Source organism: Pogona vitticeps, chromosome 12 (assembly GCF_051106095.1).
Source record: "Pogona vitticeps strain Pit_001003342236 chromosome 12, PviZW2.1, whole genome shotgun sequence".
NCBI lineage: Eukaryota > Metazoa > Chordata > Lepidosauria > Squamata > Agamidae > Pogona > Pogona vitticeps.
The window spans coordinates 17,112,872-17,131,117 of NC_135794.1; the positions used below are offsets into that span (position 1 = coordinate 17,112,872).

The following is an 18,246-nucleotide window of genomic DNA, read 5'->3' on the forward strand; positions in this document are numbered from 1 at the left end:
CCATTAAGAGTATAAAACACAACAAAAACAACAACAAAATAGTGAGCTTTTGATGATAAATCGTCATCTTCGAGGCTGTGCCTCAAGTTCTTGTGGGCAGTTCCAAATTTATTTGCTGTTATTAATGTCTCAAATTCACACGGCTGTTGGTGTAGAGGCCAGGTAAGCTGCTTAAATGGAAATAGCTGCAGCATGTGAGTTGGTTTCAAGTTCTTCAGCTAGCAATTTTGAATTTATGGCCCATCTCTTAAAACAGGACAATTGCACGCAATGGGAAGGGGGCTCCTCCTCCTTTTCATTAGTTGGAGGAGGGACCACTGCCCAGTTAAAATGGCCTGCCTCTTAAGAGTTGGGATTAGGAATTTAGTTAAACCACCAGGAACAGTCAATTTAAGCCAAAATAAAGGAAATAAATGTATGTTAAAATGTAGTTAAACTGTCTGTAATAATTAAAACATTAGCAGTTGAATTTAAATTTAAAACACAGGAGCCTAGAAAAAAACAATTCTGAGCCCTAACCAAGGGAGTGCTGGGTTAAATGGTGGCAGGCTGGAAGAAGGGCTAAAAGCCCCAGATGCTCCTCCTTCAGGATAAGATCCACTGAAAGCAGTATTTTGTGGAATAGCATAGCCCTTTTGAGTTCCTGTCTGAGGAAGCAGCAGATGCCGTTTTAGCTTGTCTTTTCAGAGACTGAAGTGTCAGTGAAGCATTACATTTTTAGCAGAATAATAAATCTGTCAGCAAGCAGGTTCATGTGGGTGAAATTTCTAGAGCGCCTGGCCTGACTTAAAGCCGCAAGAGTGTTTCTGAAATGCACCCAAAGATAATTATGTCTCGGAGCAGGAGTTCCCACCCACCTTGCTCGAGTCACAAGCCTGTGAATAGCAGCAAAAGGGGAAAAAAAAACTTTTTGTAGTTCAGAGGGGCTTCCCGGAATTATTCGTGAAGTTCAGCTTTGCAGTTCCTTTCATGGTGTTTGCATGTGGTTTGTGTGAAGGACCTGAGAAGGTTTTTTAGTTTCTGTGGGGAAGAAGAGGGCTTCTCTGAGGCCTGCCTCTGACCCGTCCCTTGCCTTTGGCTCTTCTTGCCTGAGGCATCCTTCCACAGCAAGCCTTTTCTATTTGTGGCTCTGAAACAATATTTGCCTATCTTGATGAGCTGTGTGTGTCAAACTGGGTAACTAGAAAACACTAAAGCATAATGAGTTGTTGGGTGATTAACACACACTTTTAAGCACATGATGATGAAACCTGGATTGAAAGCAATTTTAGAAGTGCATCAGTTAGAAAACTACATCCAGAAAGTATAGTCCCCCCCCAAAACCCAGCAAAAGTATTTTTTTTTCTGCAGCAACTAGTCAGTTGTTATTTAGTCGTTTAGTCATATCTGACTCTTTGTGACAACATGGATCAGAGCACGACAGGCCCTCCTGTCTTTCACTGCCTCCTGGAGTTGGGTCAAATTCATGTTGGTTGCTTCAATGACACTGTCCAACCATCTCGTCCTCTGTTGTCCACTTCTCTTCTTGCCTTCACACTTTCCCAACATCAGGGTCTTTTCCAGGGAGTCTTCTCCTCTCATAAGATGGCCAAAGTATTGGAGCCTCACCTTCCAATGAGCACTCAGGATTAATATCCTTCAGAATGGATAGGTTTGTTCTCCTTGCAGTCCAGGGGACTCTCAAGAGCCTCCTCCAGTACCACAATTCAAAAGCATCAATTCTTTGGCGGTCCGTCTTCTTTATGGTCCAGCTCTCACTTCCATACATCACTACAGACAAAAACATAGCTTTGATTGTGCGGACCTTTGTTGGCAAGGTGATGTCTCTGCTGTTTAAGAAGTTGTCTAGCTTTGTCATCGCTTTCCTCCAAAGAAGCAGGCGTCTTTTAATTTCGTGGCTGCTATCGCCATCTGCAATGATCATGGAGCTCAAGAAAGTAAAATCTGTCACTGTCTCCATATCTTCCCCTTCTATTTGCCAGGAGGTGATGCTAAATAGTCAGTTACCAAAAGCCAAATAGAAAAGCTCACTTCTACAGGGGAGGCAGACTAGCTTTCTTTCGAAAAGAGTCTAGCAACATTGGAGCAACCCAGAAGGGCCCTCACTTGTGTGCCCCCAAAATGTGCTTCTGAAAATAGCATGGCTAAGAGAAAACTGTGTGATCTCTTACGAAATGAACAATTGCTATTCCACACCATTACAGTGGTGCCTCACTTAATGAGCGTACCGTTTAATGACGAATCCGCATAGCGATGAGGTTTTTGCGATCGCAAAAGCAATCGCATAACAATGTTTTCAATGGGTAAACATTGCTTTGCGATGATTTGTAAGCATTTCGCTTACCGATTATCGCATAACAATGTTTTTAAAACAGCTGATCGGCGGCTACAAAATGGCCGCCGGGTAAATAAAATGGCCGCACACAGTGTTTTCACGCCCTTTACTTGCTTACCGGGCAGTGAAAATGGCGGCCGGATGGAGGATTTCCGCATAGCGGTGAGATTTTTTCCCCATAGGAACTCATTAAACGTGTTTTAATGCGTTCCAGTGGTTTTTTCCCCGCATAGCAACGAATCCGGATAGCGACGATTTTTTCGGAACGGATTATCGTCGCTATGCGGGGCACCACTGTATTTCCCTACTCCCTGCCTTTTTACCAGCGAGGACAAGGCAGCTGCTCCCCCCCCCATTTCTTTTAATGACAGACTGCTCTGCATTGATCTTCCTGCCGTCTCTCTCTGGATCTCAGCAGATTTTCTAAAGGGCTGGGTTTCGCTGAAAGGCTAGTGTTCCTGCATCCTTCTTGAGCAGCCGAAGCAGCTGCATTTGTTGTTTCCAGAATCTCTTCATTTCCTGTTTCCACTCCAAAAGATCAGGAATGGGTAAAGAAAAAATATTGAGTGCTTCTCGGTTTCCTTTATCGGCCTGAGCTGCCTTGCATCGCAGACAGGATTAAAGAGGAAAATTAATAAGCACAAGAAAATGCAAGTTTCTCAATGTTTTTATTTCATGTTCTATCAATCACTCCAGCAACACACTTGGGTAATGCCGTGATAGATACGAAAAGCCCACTTTTCCTGGTGTTATTTATACATTCACAAGAGTTCTGTTTCATTTATCCCTTGTAGCTGAAATCCTGTTGCACAGTGGGGGGTTGACATCATCATCAGCAACAATTTGCTCAGGATTAAAAGCGTCCTCTCAGGATTTTGGGTGCAGGTGATTTCAGTGCATTTTGTATGAGTTGTGTGCACCCTGAAATTGCCTTTAATCAGCTGCTGTTTGCCCTTGTATGTTTTTATTATTTATTTAATTTTTATACCGCCCATCTGGCAGCCAAGGCCATTTGGGGCGGTTTACAACACTAAACAACAACAATAACATAATGACAGGGAGCTTGGCAACATCCATAAAATTAAAAAGTACAAAACAAATTGCAGTAAAAAGACACTGGAGAACATAATAAATTAAAATAAAGTGAAAAGCATGGTGTTAGGTTAGATGTTGAGTTATTAAAGGCACTGTTGTATCAAGTTGTTATGTGATCTGGGAAGGCCTGTCTTAATATAATCAGTGGCGAATGGCCTCTAATGATATCTTCATTGCACTTGCAGAACTGAGCGACAGAAGTTCAGCCATTGTAAGTGCAAAACATATTTGTAGTATGTAGTGTGGAGTAAATGTAAACAAAAGTAATAATTCAATTCTTAATTTAAAATCACACTGTAAACCCTTTATTAGATCATTGAAATAATAAAAACGTGTGAGCCTTTGAAGCCTGCTAGGCTGTGAAGTCCTTGTACACAGGGTGAAGTTACGGGTGGGTGGTTTATGTTTGTGAGGCTAGTATTTCTGCATCCTTAAAGAGCTGGTTCACGTTTGTGAATCTTCACACTGGGCGTTACAGAACTTGGGGTCAAGGAAGAAATGGGTAACAGCTTTACCAAATGTTTCATGGTCTGTCGTTAAAGCAGAATCCTAAGATGGAAGCTGCAAAATTGTAGAATGAATTTGAGGTGTCAGTTTTCTTTCTCCATTTTATAGATGAAGGACTACCAGTCACTCACTGTATCCTGCACTGACTTCTGTTGAAGCATATTGCTCGTGCGTGGCTGAGAATAGAAGCATCCAGAAATGTGGGGATCACAGTATGAGAAAATCTTGAGATTAACCTTCATTGACAGTAACACACCAAGCAAAACAAACAAACAAAGAACAGTCAGTTGGAGCCAAAATAAGAGTATTCCCTAATGGTTAGGACAAACGAGTTGAGTCTTGTCTAAGATGCACACTTTGACTGATGGTAGATCTCCTTCCTGATGACTGTTTTCTATACAGTAGTCAAACAGAAAAGGGAGATTGAGAAAGAACCCTATTCTTCCCATCACTGCAATGTCCAGCCTGAATAAGAGACCTGCAGGACTGGAAAAGCTCACTTAGTTTTGATATTTTAGGGCATGTGTATAGTATATTTAAGTCTGTAGATGTCAGAATGGTTACAGAGGGAGGCATTTCATGTCTGAAACCAGAACTTTTCTCTCGATGTACCTGGACATGCATTGCTTGTCCTCAGGGTGTTGTTTTTATTTTACTACAATTCCTAAAATCCCTGGCTATGGTGGTTAAGGACAACGACCGACCGACAGACAGATACTGTGTGTGTCCATGCGTGCACACACGCACACATCCTGTTTAAGGAAAGACAACAAATATTACAATAGATTGTGTTCGGGTTGCTATTTTTTTTGCAGCAAAAACGAAGAATAGTCCTGTCATCTTAAATACAAATTTATTATTCTTGAATGTTTGTAAGCTATACCTGCTTGGATGTCTGAAGCATTGACCAAAATTTCATATATATACCGTGTTTCCCCGAAAATAAGACAGGGTCGTCTATAATTTTTTGCTCCAAAAATGCATTAGGTCTTATTTTCCGGGAATGTTTTATTTTTTTCAAGTACAACAATCTACATGTATTCAAATACAGTCCTGTCATCTTCTGGTTGCTGCACAAGGATGGAGGACGGGGTTTCACTTAACTGGGGCTTATTTTTGGGGTAGGGCTTATATTAAAAGCATCCTGAAAAATCCTACTAGGGCTTATTTTCAGGTTAGGTCTTATTTTCTGGAGAGAATGACAGAGCAGAGTAGTACCCCGTTTTAAACCTGTCATTCATACACCATGATTAAAAATGGAGAAGGGAAAAACTGAGGAAAATGCCGTGATCAAAGAAAGTCCTTCCATCACGCCTATACAATTTAGTTTGTCCCCATGCCATCTGTGTCTCCTCATTCATGAGAATGAGCTTCTTTCCAGAGAACCAGAAATCTGCACATAATGTTACAGGCCTGGACAAAATGTCGTGTCAAAATGTCACCAGAAGGACCCACAAGGCCGATTGGGGGCCCGTTATGGGTGCTTTTATTTCAATACAAGCTGGGTTGGGGAACAGACACACATCCCTTGTTTCAAGGCTGGATTCCACTCCAGACTCAGCAGTAGATAATGTTGGCTTCATCTATGAGACGGGAAACCTTTACTGTGTTGTATTCGGTGGTCTCTCTTCATCCCAGTTTTTCTGGGGGAGATGTGGGGGGAAAAAGAGGTGGCCAATTTCATTGAATTCCTCTCCTTTTACTGTTCCATGGACCTGTTTGCAGACTGTCTTGAAGTGCATCCAAAGTCTCTTCTATTTAATTTTGTTTTTAACGATCCCAAGGCATCTGCTTGGGAAGAGGAGAGCAGGGAAAATGCACGAAATGGTGGAAAGGAGACGGCAGAAGGCTCCCAAAATGGCTGCTGACCACATGCCTCACAGCTCTTGCTTTCTCCAGCCATTTCCCTGCTGCCCCCTGCCAGCTTCATGAGGAAATACATTTTAGTTTTCTTCATTTTCTTCACTTCTTTTTAAAGATTTCACAACACGAGGGGTTTCTAAAGCATATACTATGTTTTGATGCATTCTGTCTTTTACATTTTCAGATTTTGGGAACATTTGGCTCAAAACCCTGTCACGGAAAGCAAAATACAGACATAAAGTGTGTGGCACATTAGATAGATTTGTTACAATTTGAACTTTCAAAACTTCCAGTCCACCCTCCTCAGACACCTTGCTTTTGTTTTTATTTTTGTTAGACAAGATGAAACAGACCAAAGTGGCTGTTTCTGACAACTGTGTTTGCATTTAACCTTGTATCTTTTGACGGAAGTAAAAAAGTATCTGTTCAGTGTCTTTACCTCTGATATTTTACTTGATTAATTTATAATAAGTGAGAGATTCTGAGTTTTTATAAAACAATAGTCACAAAAGTGGTAGAAATGGAAAATTTATTAACAACAATGTCAAGAATAATAACAAGAACAACATTAATATTGCTTCTATCATACTGCCATGCTCCATGTTTTTATTTTCTTCTAGGCTTTTAATTGTATTTATTGTATTATAATTGTATTACTTCATTTTATGATTTTTGATTTCCACCCCTATGTATTAATGTCACTATTTGCTATTTTGTTACTCTGTTTTTATTTGTTATAAACCGCCCAGAGTGGCCTTGGCTGCCAAATGGGTGGTATAGAAGGAGTCAGTCAGTCAGTCAGTCAGTCAGTCAGTCAGTCAGTCAGTCAGTCAGTCAGTCAGTCAGTCAGTCTGTCTGTCTGTCTGTCTGTCTGTCTGTCTGTCTGTCTGTCTGTCTGTCTGTCTGTCTGTCTGTCTGTCTGTCTGTCTGTCTATCTATCTATCTATCTATCTATCTATCTATCTATCTATCTATCTATCTATCTATCTATCTATCTATCTATCTATCTATCTATCTATCTATCTGTTGGAGCCTGTTCATCAAGAGGCAGCCATTTTGGACATGCATGTCATTCCTGGGTCCAGGGGGTGCAGCTGCTGTTGACTAGGGTTGTGTTGGAATTGATGCAGGCCTTGTGTGGGTGGCCAGAGCACATGAAAGCCAAGTGGGTGGCGGGAGAGCATGATGGCAGGGGGTAGGGAAGGAGGTCAGCCCCCCACACAGCTGTCTTCTGCTCACCCATCGAAGGGCTTGCTCGGCCACATCCGAAAATAAAAAAAGGATCGTGAATGATTAGCAGCAGGGCCGGATAAGTAACTTCTTGAAGCTGCCAGCCCTGGGGGTGCCTGGGCTTAACCCTCTTGTAACTTTCAGACCAGGAGCTTAGGGGTCCAGGGCACTGGCCCTCGATTGGCGGCTCTCTGGGGACCAGCAGGACTCAGTAGTCAGGTGGTGGTGCAACCCCAGCCGTTGTGTCCAAGGGCTGCACCCTGTCTGAGCTCAGTTCAGGCTGGCAACCTCAGGCAGTCCTGTCAGGCTTCATCACAGTGCCCTTAAGTGTAGACCTGCCTCTACTGAGGGGCTGTCTATCCTGACTACGCTCAGTGTTCCTGAAGATAAATACCTTTGCTAGTCCAAACCCTTGGCTTTTAACTATGCTAACACAGGCGTGGCAGCAGGTGTAGTCAGTTGGGTCCAGTTTCTTCAGGACAGCCAAATCATCTCAGGTTTCAGTCTGAATTTTAAAGTAAGTTTTCAGGGTTCTGAACCTGGTTTGGGGATCGGGTTTGGCACCTCGGACACTTCATGTAAAGTTTGGATCAAAACCTGTAGCTGATTCAGTGCTGTTCCCCCCTAAATTGGAGCTAGGAGTCTCTAGCTAGTAGTTCTTGGCCTGACCTTTGCCTCCTGTGGCTCTATTGGGGGGCCTGTTAACTTTTCTGAATGAGATCTTGTAAAAAAGACTAAAGCATGATGTTCATGTTCTTGGGGGTGTTCTTGAAGGAACAAAGGCCCAAGATTTGACATGTTTTTTCTCCTATAGGGAGTGGAATCAGCTGTGGGCCATGTCTTCCTCTATATGTTGACTACAGTTCCCATAAACCTTCACTAATTTGGCAACAGAGTTGAATAATGACCTGGAAGACCACAAGTGGCTGGATATTTAATGAGCAAAAAGTACAGGTCTGTTGATCACAAGAAATGTGCTTCTTTCCCCATAGCCACTCAGCATCTGAAGAGTCCGATTCAGCAAGCCAGTCTGACACTGAGCAAGGCAGCGACCATGGGAGCGAATCCAACAGTAGCTCAGAGACCTCCGAAAGTCAGTCTGAATCTGAAAGTGGATCAACGGGTTCCAAATCCCAACAGACACTTCCCGAAGCCAAAGAGAAGCCGGCCTCTAAGAAAGAAAGGATAGCAGATGTCAAAAAAGTATGTGACTTCTTTGTTTCTCTGTTTTTATAACTTGCTAGTTTCAGCAATGGGACCCGTTTGTATGTTCTTTATGGGAGAGGAAGTAAGACATAAATAGGAGGCACAAAGGCTTGTGCTCTTGGAAGACACAGGGAAAAAGATCTTCCATTTTAGGGTTCTTATGATTGCTTTGCAGTTCAAGTCACCCATCAGATTGTTTATACCCCCAAATTAATATGTAGTGTTACAAAACTGGAAGTTAAACCTTAGGTTATGTCTAGTTTTGTGTTTTGGAAATCAATGTGGTACAAAATTTGGCTCCTGGATCCCTGACCAGGTGTGTATGTGTGGATGCCTCTCTTTCTGACTAACTTGGAAGAAAGAGCCCCATTAATTTCAGTAGATGAAGGTGATGAGAGTGAATGGGATTCACAGGGTTCTTGTAAGGAGAATAAGGGGAAATGTATAACTTTTCTGAATCTTTGGGCAAAGAATGAGAATAAAATGCTAATTTGGTTTATTTTGCAGATGTGGGAAGAATATCCAGATGTTTATGGGGTGCGGAGGTCAAACCGGAGCAGGCAGGAGCCTTCACGTTTTAATATAAATGAAGAGGTAAGGGAGTAGGGGTGGGGAAAGATGAAGAGGGAGCAGAAGGAAATCATTAGAAAGAATGAAAGTAGCCAAGCCATTCAGATTCGTGTTTCCTTTTAGGTCTGCAATTGTCGGTGGTGGCGCTGTGGCAGTTATATTTTGCAGTTGGTGAGGCCCCGTTCCTGCAATCTGACCCAAGCGAGGGTCTCCCTGTAGAGTCATTTGGGGTTCTGTTGGTCAAAAAGGCACCGTTGCACAAACTGAATTCAAGTCAGGAACAGTTGCAATAAAACGGAGAAGCTGATTGCAAGAACGGCCTTGCTTGGAACATCAAGACAGCATGGAAATGCATTCCTGTGCATGTCAAACGTGTGTGTCTGTGTGTGTATTGGTGTAGTGTTACGTTTCATCAAACCATCCCTCCACTGCTTCTTGTATAGAGATTGCTAGTGGCCTCTTGAACTCAGTGCATGAGATGACCTCTGTTTTGGTGTCTGGTTCTTTTAAAAATTTATTTATTAGTTGAGACATTCGTCCTCCCTCCCTCTGTCATATCATTTTAAGAACGAGATGGTAATGAAACATGCCACTTTTTCTTTGCTCTCTTTTTTTTGTAAGTGGTTGCTGTTTCATTTTCAGTTTTTGGTTCATATTCCTTCCCCCCACTTCCCCTCACACAAACCTGCCCATTTCAAAGGAGGGTAAGCAGTGGTTTCCCCTCTGTTTTTTACAGATGGAGAAAATGAGACTCAGGAAAATTAAGACTCAGACTGAAAATGTCAAAGTTGGAAGTCCAAAGGTAGGCACCTAAATTTATATTCAAGCACCTAAAAATATAAGCGGCACCCGCACCTCCCTTTGGGGGGAGTCCTCTAAAAATGGGTCCATTTATGCTTGGGTGCCTATATATGGATTTAGGTGCCTAGCATCAGGCACCCCCGCTTGAACATTTTGCCTCAGACTGGAATATTTTGACGCTTGGCCCTCTGAGGGATTGATGGTCTCCCCTCTTACAGTGAAATTTGTTTCATTGTGTTGTGCAATCTGACAAATGCTAGAACAGAAACAGCCAGAGCTTGTCAGTCTCTTTGTTGTGTTATTGTTGTTTTGGCTACATCCGTATACTTTGTGACAGCCAAAGCGCTTACGATGATTTAGCTATTATAATAAAAATTTTGGAATGAGTAGCCATATGCCAATAATTTTTTTTATCAGCTGAGCTCTGCAGGATACACGCATGTGCGCATAAACTGCTGTTTCCCTGTCCATATAGGCCAGTGGAGGATCTTTGGGGCACCTTCCTGCTGGAGGCGTTGACTTCATTTAACCCTTCTGTATCGGAGTGGGGATGCTCTGATTCTCTAGAGTAATGTTGCTTTGCAGAATCCACACAGATTATTATTGTGATGATCTCCCAAGGCATTCTAGGAGCTCTGATAAGACAGGACATGGGGAAAAGCCAACAAGAAGTTGCTTTCAGTTTGTTTATGCCCCTCAACTGGTTGTGGAGTTTACGAAGGGCGCAGAGTCCTCTGATTTCTCCTGCCCCCAGATTGATCTGAAGGACCAGATCTTAGGAGTCTTGGCATGTTATTGATGTCAGCTTTTGTTTTCCTTTTTCCAAGTTCTGCAAATACCAGGCTCTCTGGCTCACCTCTCTCTGTAACGATGGCCCAGCATGCACTGTGCTGGTGATGTCACACCCACCCCAGATCTCCGCTGCAGACAAGAATGCCCTCTAGGGGCTCAGGTAAGTGCTGACCTTTTTTGTTTTACAATATTATGTGGTTTCGCTATCGTTGGGCCTGTTTTCTTCCCCAATATCTCTTATCAGTTAAGCGATGAGGTATGAGATTTCTTAGTGTGTGTTTTTTTGCTTTTGAAACTATTTAACAGTAAATTTTGCTATACCACACAATATTGTAAAAACCAAAAAAGAATACCTGTTTCCCTTCCGAAAGGGGAAAATAGCAAACCGAGCCCACCCAAAGGGAAACAAAGGCATTGTCATCACATTAAATTACACCAGCTTAACTCTAGCAGTGGGGTTTAAATTAGTTAATGAATTCCCACATGTGAATACTGGCTGTTGCTGTTTTAGAGAGGTTTCCTTAGGCTGCTTCTGTGAGCTCTCTATTTTTATTCATTTCTTTATTTTACAGAAAAGGCATGATTCCATTTGTTAGTGAAGGAATTTGCTTGGATAAAACGTGACCTTATGTTTGAGGCCAAGATCCAGTGGTGCATTTCTAGTATCCTATGGCAGTAAAATCAGGACTGTCTTTCCTTCCTGCTCCTGCTGAGCCCTCTGGGGTACCAGAAGGTGTTTTGGTTCTCTGGAAAAGGTTTGTAGGGTATACTGATGAAGATGTAGGGGAGAGAGTGGATCTCTAATTTTGGCAGTAGCAATGAGATCCAGTAGAAGTGCACGATGGGATTTTGGCCATAAATTATTTCTTAGTCAAAGCAGAATAGCCTGCAGCTTTATTTCAAAAGCTCCCTTTGTTCCAATACGTCTGATTTGGAGTGGGGGGCCTTTTACCATTTTCCAGTCAAAATTCTTCTAGCCGTTTTACTTCCTTCCCAGGTTGTTGTACAACATCTTTACTCTAAATTCTGATTTGGCTTACAGTACAACATATTCCTTTAAGGTTGCAAGAGGAAATTGTTTAAAATAATATATATAAATAATATATATAGGTACTGTAGGAGGTGGTTTTGGTAATAATGGTGGCGTAGTCCCAATTAGACCCTGCGTCTTGCCAGAGATCAAACTGCATGTAGGCCAATGTCTGAAAACTGAGCCTTCCCATCTAAAATGAATACAGTTTAATGCTGAATTCAGTTAAGTGTCCATAAGGACTGCTTAATTATGCTGAGGTGGACCTGTGGATAAGAAAGACCTGAAAGAAATTTTGTAGTTGAGACCCAGTTTTTAGGCTTTCTTGTCTTGGAGAGCTGGTCAGGTACCCACTGCAATGCCACTGTCTTCTCCCCTCCCCTCTCCTGCCCCATCGATAGTAAATGTGACCCTGTGCTTTTTAGTAGCTGGTGATGCGGACATTTGTGTGACTGCCTCTTTTATGGGGTGGGGCTGCATAACATGAGGAGCTTCTGGCCGGCTACAGAAGCTTCAGAGGGCCAGAAATCTCAGCCAAGCTAGGCCAGAGTCCAGCGTGCATAAAAAACCTCTTATCTGCAGCAGAATCCGGCGGAGGATGTGACACATTCACCAGCACAGTGCGGCGGCTTTACGGCAAGCAGTAGTTGGTAGACAGGACAGCCTTGGTTATGGGGAACTGGGCGGGTGGCATGGGTGGGGGAACTATAGAAGACAATAAACCTCTGCGTGTTGTGTTGTGTGTTTGGGCGGGTGAAACTACCGGTGGGGAATAAAAGACTGTTTTTATGATTGGGAGAGGGAAGATTTTTGGAGGACTTTTGCAAGGTTGCTGTGTGCGGTGCTTAAAAATAAACAAACTCCATAACAAAAGCAGTGGAATACAACAAAGGTGCCCAAGAGAATTTGATGAAGCTGGAGAGAGAAATTCGTCCCACTGCCTCTTTGAATACCCATGGCTCTTTTTAGTTTTCTCTTTCTGCCTCATTGAGGCTTGAAGGGATAGGGTGCCCCCCCCCCCCCGATTCTCGTGCAGACAAAGGGCTGATGATAATAATGTGCTCACTGGCCTCGAGCTGAGCAAGATGCAGTGGCTGGAATACTGGACGGGGGTTTAGGAGAGCTGGATTCTGATCCTCCACCAAGCTGTCAGGCTTGGTGGGTAACTTTCAGGGCAATAGTTTAGTTTCCTGACTCACCTCTGTAGTATTGTCAAAAAAGGAAAGAGCCAGATATGCCAGTCAGTCTCCTTGGAGGAAAGGTAGGAAAGAAACAGTACTAATAAATTAAGAATGTAAATAAATTATTTTTCTTGCACCACACGTTGATGCCCTTGGGCACCTTGCACAGTTCTCAAGGGGTCACTTCACTTGGCATCTGGATGACCTAACAAGCTTTATTTGGCACACATTTTGTGGAGGTGGCCCACAGGGCATTGTCAAAACTGCCAGGGAGTAACACATGGAATAACTTCCATCTTTTTATGACTAGGACCTCCCACCCTGCCCCCAAAGTGTAATGTCCACTGAAGAAATCAGTAAGCAGACGCTTGCCTGCTGAGATCTGAGTAGATTTTTATTTTCTCTGTGCATTATAAGTCATCTGATGTAAGAATCTGCAAGTGATCTTTGCTGGCTTGTTGGCTAGCTCAGAGAGCCAGAGGCTGAGAATTCAGTTCTCGCTGTGACTCTTAGGGAGAGCCAGCCCGTGTGGCTCTGAAGTTATCAGACTTCGATTTTCATCTGTCTCCAAATTCTTTGTACCCTGAGTCCACAGTTTGTTGAAGAAAACCTTGCTACTTTTGAGACAGCTTGGATCGCTTGTTGTTTTATTTGTTAGCAACAACTGTATCTTGCCTTTCCTCCAATGATACCAAGACATTGTGCACACTTCTCCTCACCGCAGTGCTGTGTTTTGAAGATCAGGCTGTCAGAAAATGATGCGCCCAAGCCTGACCTTCCCAGGGAGTGTTTATGGTTGAGTGGGGATTTGAACATGGGCTCCCAAGCCCCTGTCCAGCACTGTCTAATATATCCTTTATGAATCACACTGAGAAATTGCAGTATTAGGCCTGCAATTGGAAAAAAAACTTTCAAAAATCACTCTGGATGCAATGCACAACTTTCTCGCTTGTAGTTTTTCTGCATTTTTACACATTGGTTTTCCATTTATGGTGAGCAATACTTGGAACTTTCTAGAAAGCTCTGAGAATCTCTGGATATTTTTGGCCCTTTGGCCTGCACCCCTTTTCAGAATGCATTTTAAAACCATTTTCTTCCTGAAACTGGAAGGGGGGGGGCGGAGCCGGAAATGTTTTGTTCCTCAGATCCTGAAGCAAGGGCATGCACTTTGCTGAAGGGGACTGTTGTTGCTCCCGATGACGCCAGAAAGAGAGATTATCCTTTAAAAAAATCCGTCTCTATATTTATTTGGGTGGTAGATTCTGACAGTTGTCCTTGGGATACAGGAACTATCCCAGGACTGCATGTGGCTTTTGGGCCATGTAATTCCTTGCTTTGTTAAAGATCTAAGCCAATCCGCTTTTTCTTTTTTCTTTGTTAAGCCCACATTATTTCCTGCCCGGTTGCCTTTCCGACTGCCACATCAGTAGCAGCATTTTTTGGGGGGGAGGGATCTTTTTCCCCTGGGCCTCTTGGAGGATAACTCATTTAAAATGTTGCTTCTTTGCATTCCCCCCCCCCCCCTTCTTGTTGGGCATTCTCTTTGCTCATTGATGGACTTTTGGTACAACTTGCATCCTTTTATAAACTTTCAAGGTTGTGGGCATTCAAGAGTGTGGCCCTGCAAGGAAATTTCTGCCTGATGATAAGTTCATCTTATTGATTGTACTAGGTAAAATTGCTTCTGGAGACGGAATGTAAAGGATCGTGAATCTGACATGTTCTGATGAGCAGGAACGTCAAGGAGGCAGGTCTGTCATGTCCAGCCAGCCTTGTTTTATTATTGCCTTCCTCTCTCCTTTCATTTAAGGGGAATACCGAGTCTGAGAGTGAGAGCCCCAAAAGAAGAAGCCAAAAACAGCTGAAAAATCAGTAAGTTTTGAGGATTGCATCTTGATTCTGAAGAAACCTTGGGTTCCTTTTTAGAAGGATGCCTGTCTTCAGTTAATCCTTGAAATGTTCCCACCACTTCTGCATTGCACACAGCTGTCTTTATGGCTTTAATGGCAACTTCTGAGATGGGTTTGGCACCTGCTGAGAGCAGCCTTTGAAATGTCCCTGGGCAGCGATCTGAGCCTTGTGTACTTTACATGGAAACAAAGGAAGCTGCCTTTTCAGAATCCAACTGTGGGTCCTTCTAGCCCAGCATTACTGTATATAACTAGCAGGAGCTCTCCAGGGTTTCAGGCAGGATTCTTTCTGAGCCTTACCTGGAGATTCCTGGTATCTGCAAACATTTCTATAGACAACTTTTGCATCCCAGTGTTGGTATATGTATCACTGGTTGACAGCCACTGCTCTAGACCAGTCTTAGTGACCCAACATATGTGTTACACCACAACACTCCTAATCCTCTAGTCAGTTTGATGGCTGACAATATAGTCCAACATGTTGCCAGGATAACATCCTGTGCCATGCAACCTAACATTTTCACCTTGTACATCCCTGTTCTTTTCTCTAGAATGGCCAAATGCAAAGGGACATAGGGGTACAATCCTCTACATGAAAGAGGGAATTCTGACTGATGCAGCTTGTCTCCTTTCTGGCAAGGCATATGTGCTGAAATTCTCTCTTCCACACAACCGTGTAAACAGAAAGAGCCCTTTGGAACCTGGTCTCCTTTCACTCCCCTATGCTACTCTACCTAAGAGAAAAATTGCTTTTTGGACTACCAGTGGCCCTGCTTTCTGGGGTTTCTTGGAACTGCTCTTCAGAAAAGTTTTCCAGATGTGCAGTGGAGATACCAGCAAAAATGTTAGTAATAATAACAATACATCCCTTTGACATTCTGCTTATAAATCTAGAGATAAATGGAAGAGGGAGGGCTCGGGGGACGAAGATGAAGATGGACAGGAACAAGGCACCAGTGCAGACAGCAGTGAGCCGGAGCAGAAGAAAGTGAAAGCGAGGAGACCTGTCCTGAGAAGGTGAGGTGGGATTGGAGGTGCTGTCTGTCTTGGGGTGGGCACCTTCCCCCTCCCCACCTTGGGGCCCTGCTCCTGTGCTTTTCAGCAATGACACATGGAACAAATCTTTAGCAGGTGGAACCTTTCTTCCAGACCATTGGTAGAAGCTTTGCCTGCTAACTCTCTCTCTCCCTCTCCTTCTCTCTCTCTCTCTGGCCGCTGTTCAGAAATACAAAGGAAGGGTCAGACAATTCACATCTTCCTTGCAGTTCCTTGGGAATAATCTCTTCGCAGTTTGAAATATAATAAGTTTTGAGATGCAACTCAGTTCATACTTGGCAGTTTGCTTCAGAAGAAGGGTGAGCGCCTTCAGCAAACTTAAAGGCTGTATCCTCACCGCCAGCACTTGTCAAGGGCCGTAGCAGGCTCAGAAAACTGAAAGAAAAAACCAAGAGGTTCCTGGAGAACCACTTCTGGTTTTTTACTTGGGAGGCAAGGTTGTGGGATCTCCCTTCCACTATGCTAAACAAAAACTGCAACACCTTGAGGTTTCCAGGTACAGAAGAAAAGTTGTACAATGAGTTATTTTTCATCGTAGAATGGGTGGTGTCTTTTAGGCGCCTGAAGAATGCAGCTTGGCCTTGGGGGGCTACATATGGCCCACTGGCCTCACTGTGCCCTTCTCTGTTTTAGATGTAACCTTACATCTCACAGCCTTAGTTAAATGTCATAGGGACAAGCAACCTACCCTCTTAGTTCTCAGCCTCTCTCGCGTGTGCAGCTTTGCCCCTGAATGCACATGCGTCTCCACCCACCCCCAACATGCTGGGTTCTGTCATGACTAGAACCTAATGTGATCACTGCACAGAGGAGGAAGGCAGCTGTGTGGAGGGAAGTGGAGTCATGTGCACGCATGCGCCCAGTTTAGCGGGAACCTCAGGGAGCAGTCTTGTTTGTTCAGTTGCTCCCCATAGGGCCTCCCCATAGCTCTATTTATTTATTTATTTAATTTATTTATTTATTCTATTTATATCCCGCCTATCTGGTCTTGCGACCACTCTAGGCGGCTATCACACTCTCTGGTGATAGAACAGGGAGTGGGCAAGTTAATCAGGTCCAGTGGCCTTTTTACTGGCCGCAGGACCCTTCTGGGGCTTGTACAAGCCCTTCCAGGTGAAACCTGAAGTGACCACTTGAGTTTTTGAAAAAACGGCTTCTACTTTTAAAAACACATGGGGTTTCTGTTTCTGCTTCTGTTTGGATTTGCTAAAGGAAAGGATCAGGAGCACACTTTGATTTAATGGGTCTGTGCCTGCTGGAATTGTGAGTCCACTGCTTTGTTGGGGGGGGGGGAGAAAATACTTTAAAAAACTACTTTTTAATGGATTTTTCTGCCCTTCTGATTCCAAAATCGATTGTAGACTGTCTATTTAATGCTGATTTTAGAGCAGCGGGTAAAACCATTGCAAAGAAGAGTCATAAGCCCCAGCGGGGGAAGAGGCGAAGAAAAACGGAGTCATCTGAAGAAGAAGATGATGATGAAGATGATGAAGCACCAAAAAGACAGACCCGGCGCCGAGCAGCCAAAAATGTCAGGTAATGATGGGTTTTGTTCCTCCTGAAAGGGGGAGGGCAATTTGGAAGTAACCTAGTACATGTAACAAGTTAGTTTAATACAAGTTGTTGTTGTTGTTGTTGTTGTTGTTGTTGTTGTTGTTGTTGTTGTTGTTGTTGTTGTTGTTGTTGTTGTTGTTGTTGTTGTTGTTGTTATCATTTGCAATAACTGTAGCATAAATAAATTCCGCTGTGGTTGTAACTTAAAGGGGAATAACTTATTTTGTGGTGCAAAAGTAATTCTTTTTGCTGGTTTTATAATTAAAGAGGGTATTTCTGTAGTCACTTTGCTATGTGAATCCAACAGCAGAAAATCCATGGGTTGTAGCTGGTTTGATCATGCAGGGTAACTTTAATTAGAATCAGCTCCTACTGCCCCTTCTGTTGCTTTTCCAAGTGGTTGAGTTTCTAGCACTAACACCCTGGGCTCAATCAGTCCGGCTGGGGCCACAGTTGATTTCACTGGAGTCTCTGAAAGTACAGATCCAGAAAAGCGGGGGGGAAGTATGAGTCCCAATCTGGGGCACAGTCCTTTTAGGAAGAGCTGGTGAAGACGAGTGATGTGAACCAGGTCCCATGGTATTGCCCCTCCTGGAGCCTCCTTTAGTGTGCATGTTGCCGCTTGTGTCTCTGCGCCAAAGCTGGGTTGGGGTAGGCGCTGCAGCTTCCATCAAGCGGCAAGGATGCCAAGATGAAAAGGCTAAGGTGACGCTGGGTCAGCTGTGGGTTGCATTGCCAGAGTCTCAGGTCCCTGAACCCTTCCTTGGCCAGAAGGGTGGAGCTGGGCCTCTTTGTTGTGTATCCTTGTTTGCTCTTCTGTGGAGGTGAGGAAGATGGAGTCACAGTGCCTGGCTGCCCCTTTCCACATCTCTCCTTCATCTGATGTAGTTGATGACAACAGCCCTGAGCTCTGCAATGTCTACACTCTTACTCCCACTTTTGCACCTTCATCCAGCTGGCCGGCATTGGGTGGTGACCCTTCCTCCACCTGCAATGGTGTATGCCTGCCAACTGGGGGCCTGGAAGACACACACACACTCTGTCTTTCTCTGTCAAAGTTTCCTGGGCTTATGACGTGGAGCCATATGGCCTGCTAAGGATGCTCATGGTGACCCC

The 18,246-nt window shown here is 43.7% G+C and overlaps 1 protein-coding gene across 8 annotated transcripts in view; it reads left to right on the forward strand.

Annotated features, from left to right (window-relative positions):
- Positions 1-18,246, forward strand: part of CHD2 (chromodomain helicase DNA binding protein 2) — a 70,203-nt gene that overhangs the window by 12,214 nt on the left and 39,743 nt on the right. For 3 of the 8 annotated variants that reach the window (XR_013538913.1, XM_072981586.2, XM_072981587.2), the window contains exons 3-8: positions 8,023-8,233; positions 8,744-8,830; positions 9,543-9,608; positions 14,421-14,482; positions 15,415-15,537; positions 16,963-17,112. Coding sequence is in view for 7 of the 8 variants with exons in the window: in XM_072981586.2 (XP_072837687.2) it covers positions 8,023-8,233; positions 8,744-8,830; positions 9,543-9,608; positions 14,421-14,482; positions 15,415-15,537; positions 16,963-17,112 (699 nt within the window). In the remaining variant the exon portion in view is untranslated. Of the gene's footprint in view, positions 1-8,022; positions 8,234-8,743; positions 8,831-9,542; positions 9,609-9,679; positions 10,560-14,420; positions 14,483-15,414; positions 15,538-16,962; positions 17,113-18,246 lie in introns of those variants that run through there. The other 5 variants (XM_072981588.2, XM_078380905.1, XM_078380904.1 and 2 more) reach the window with 3 other exon arrangements.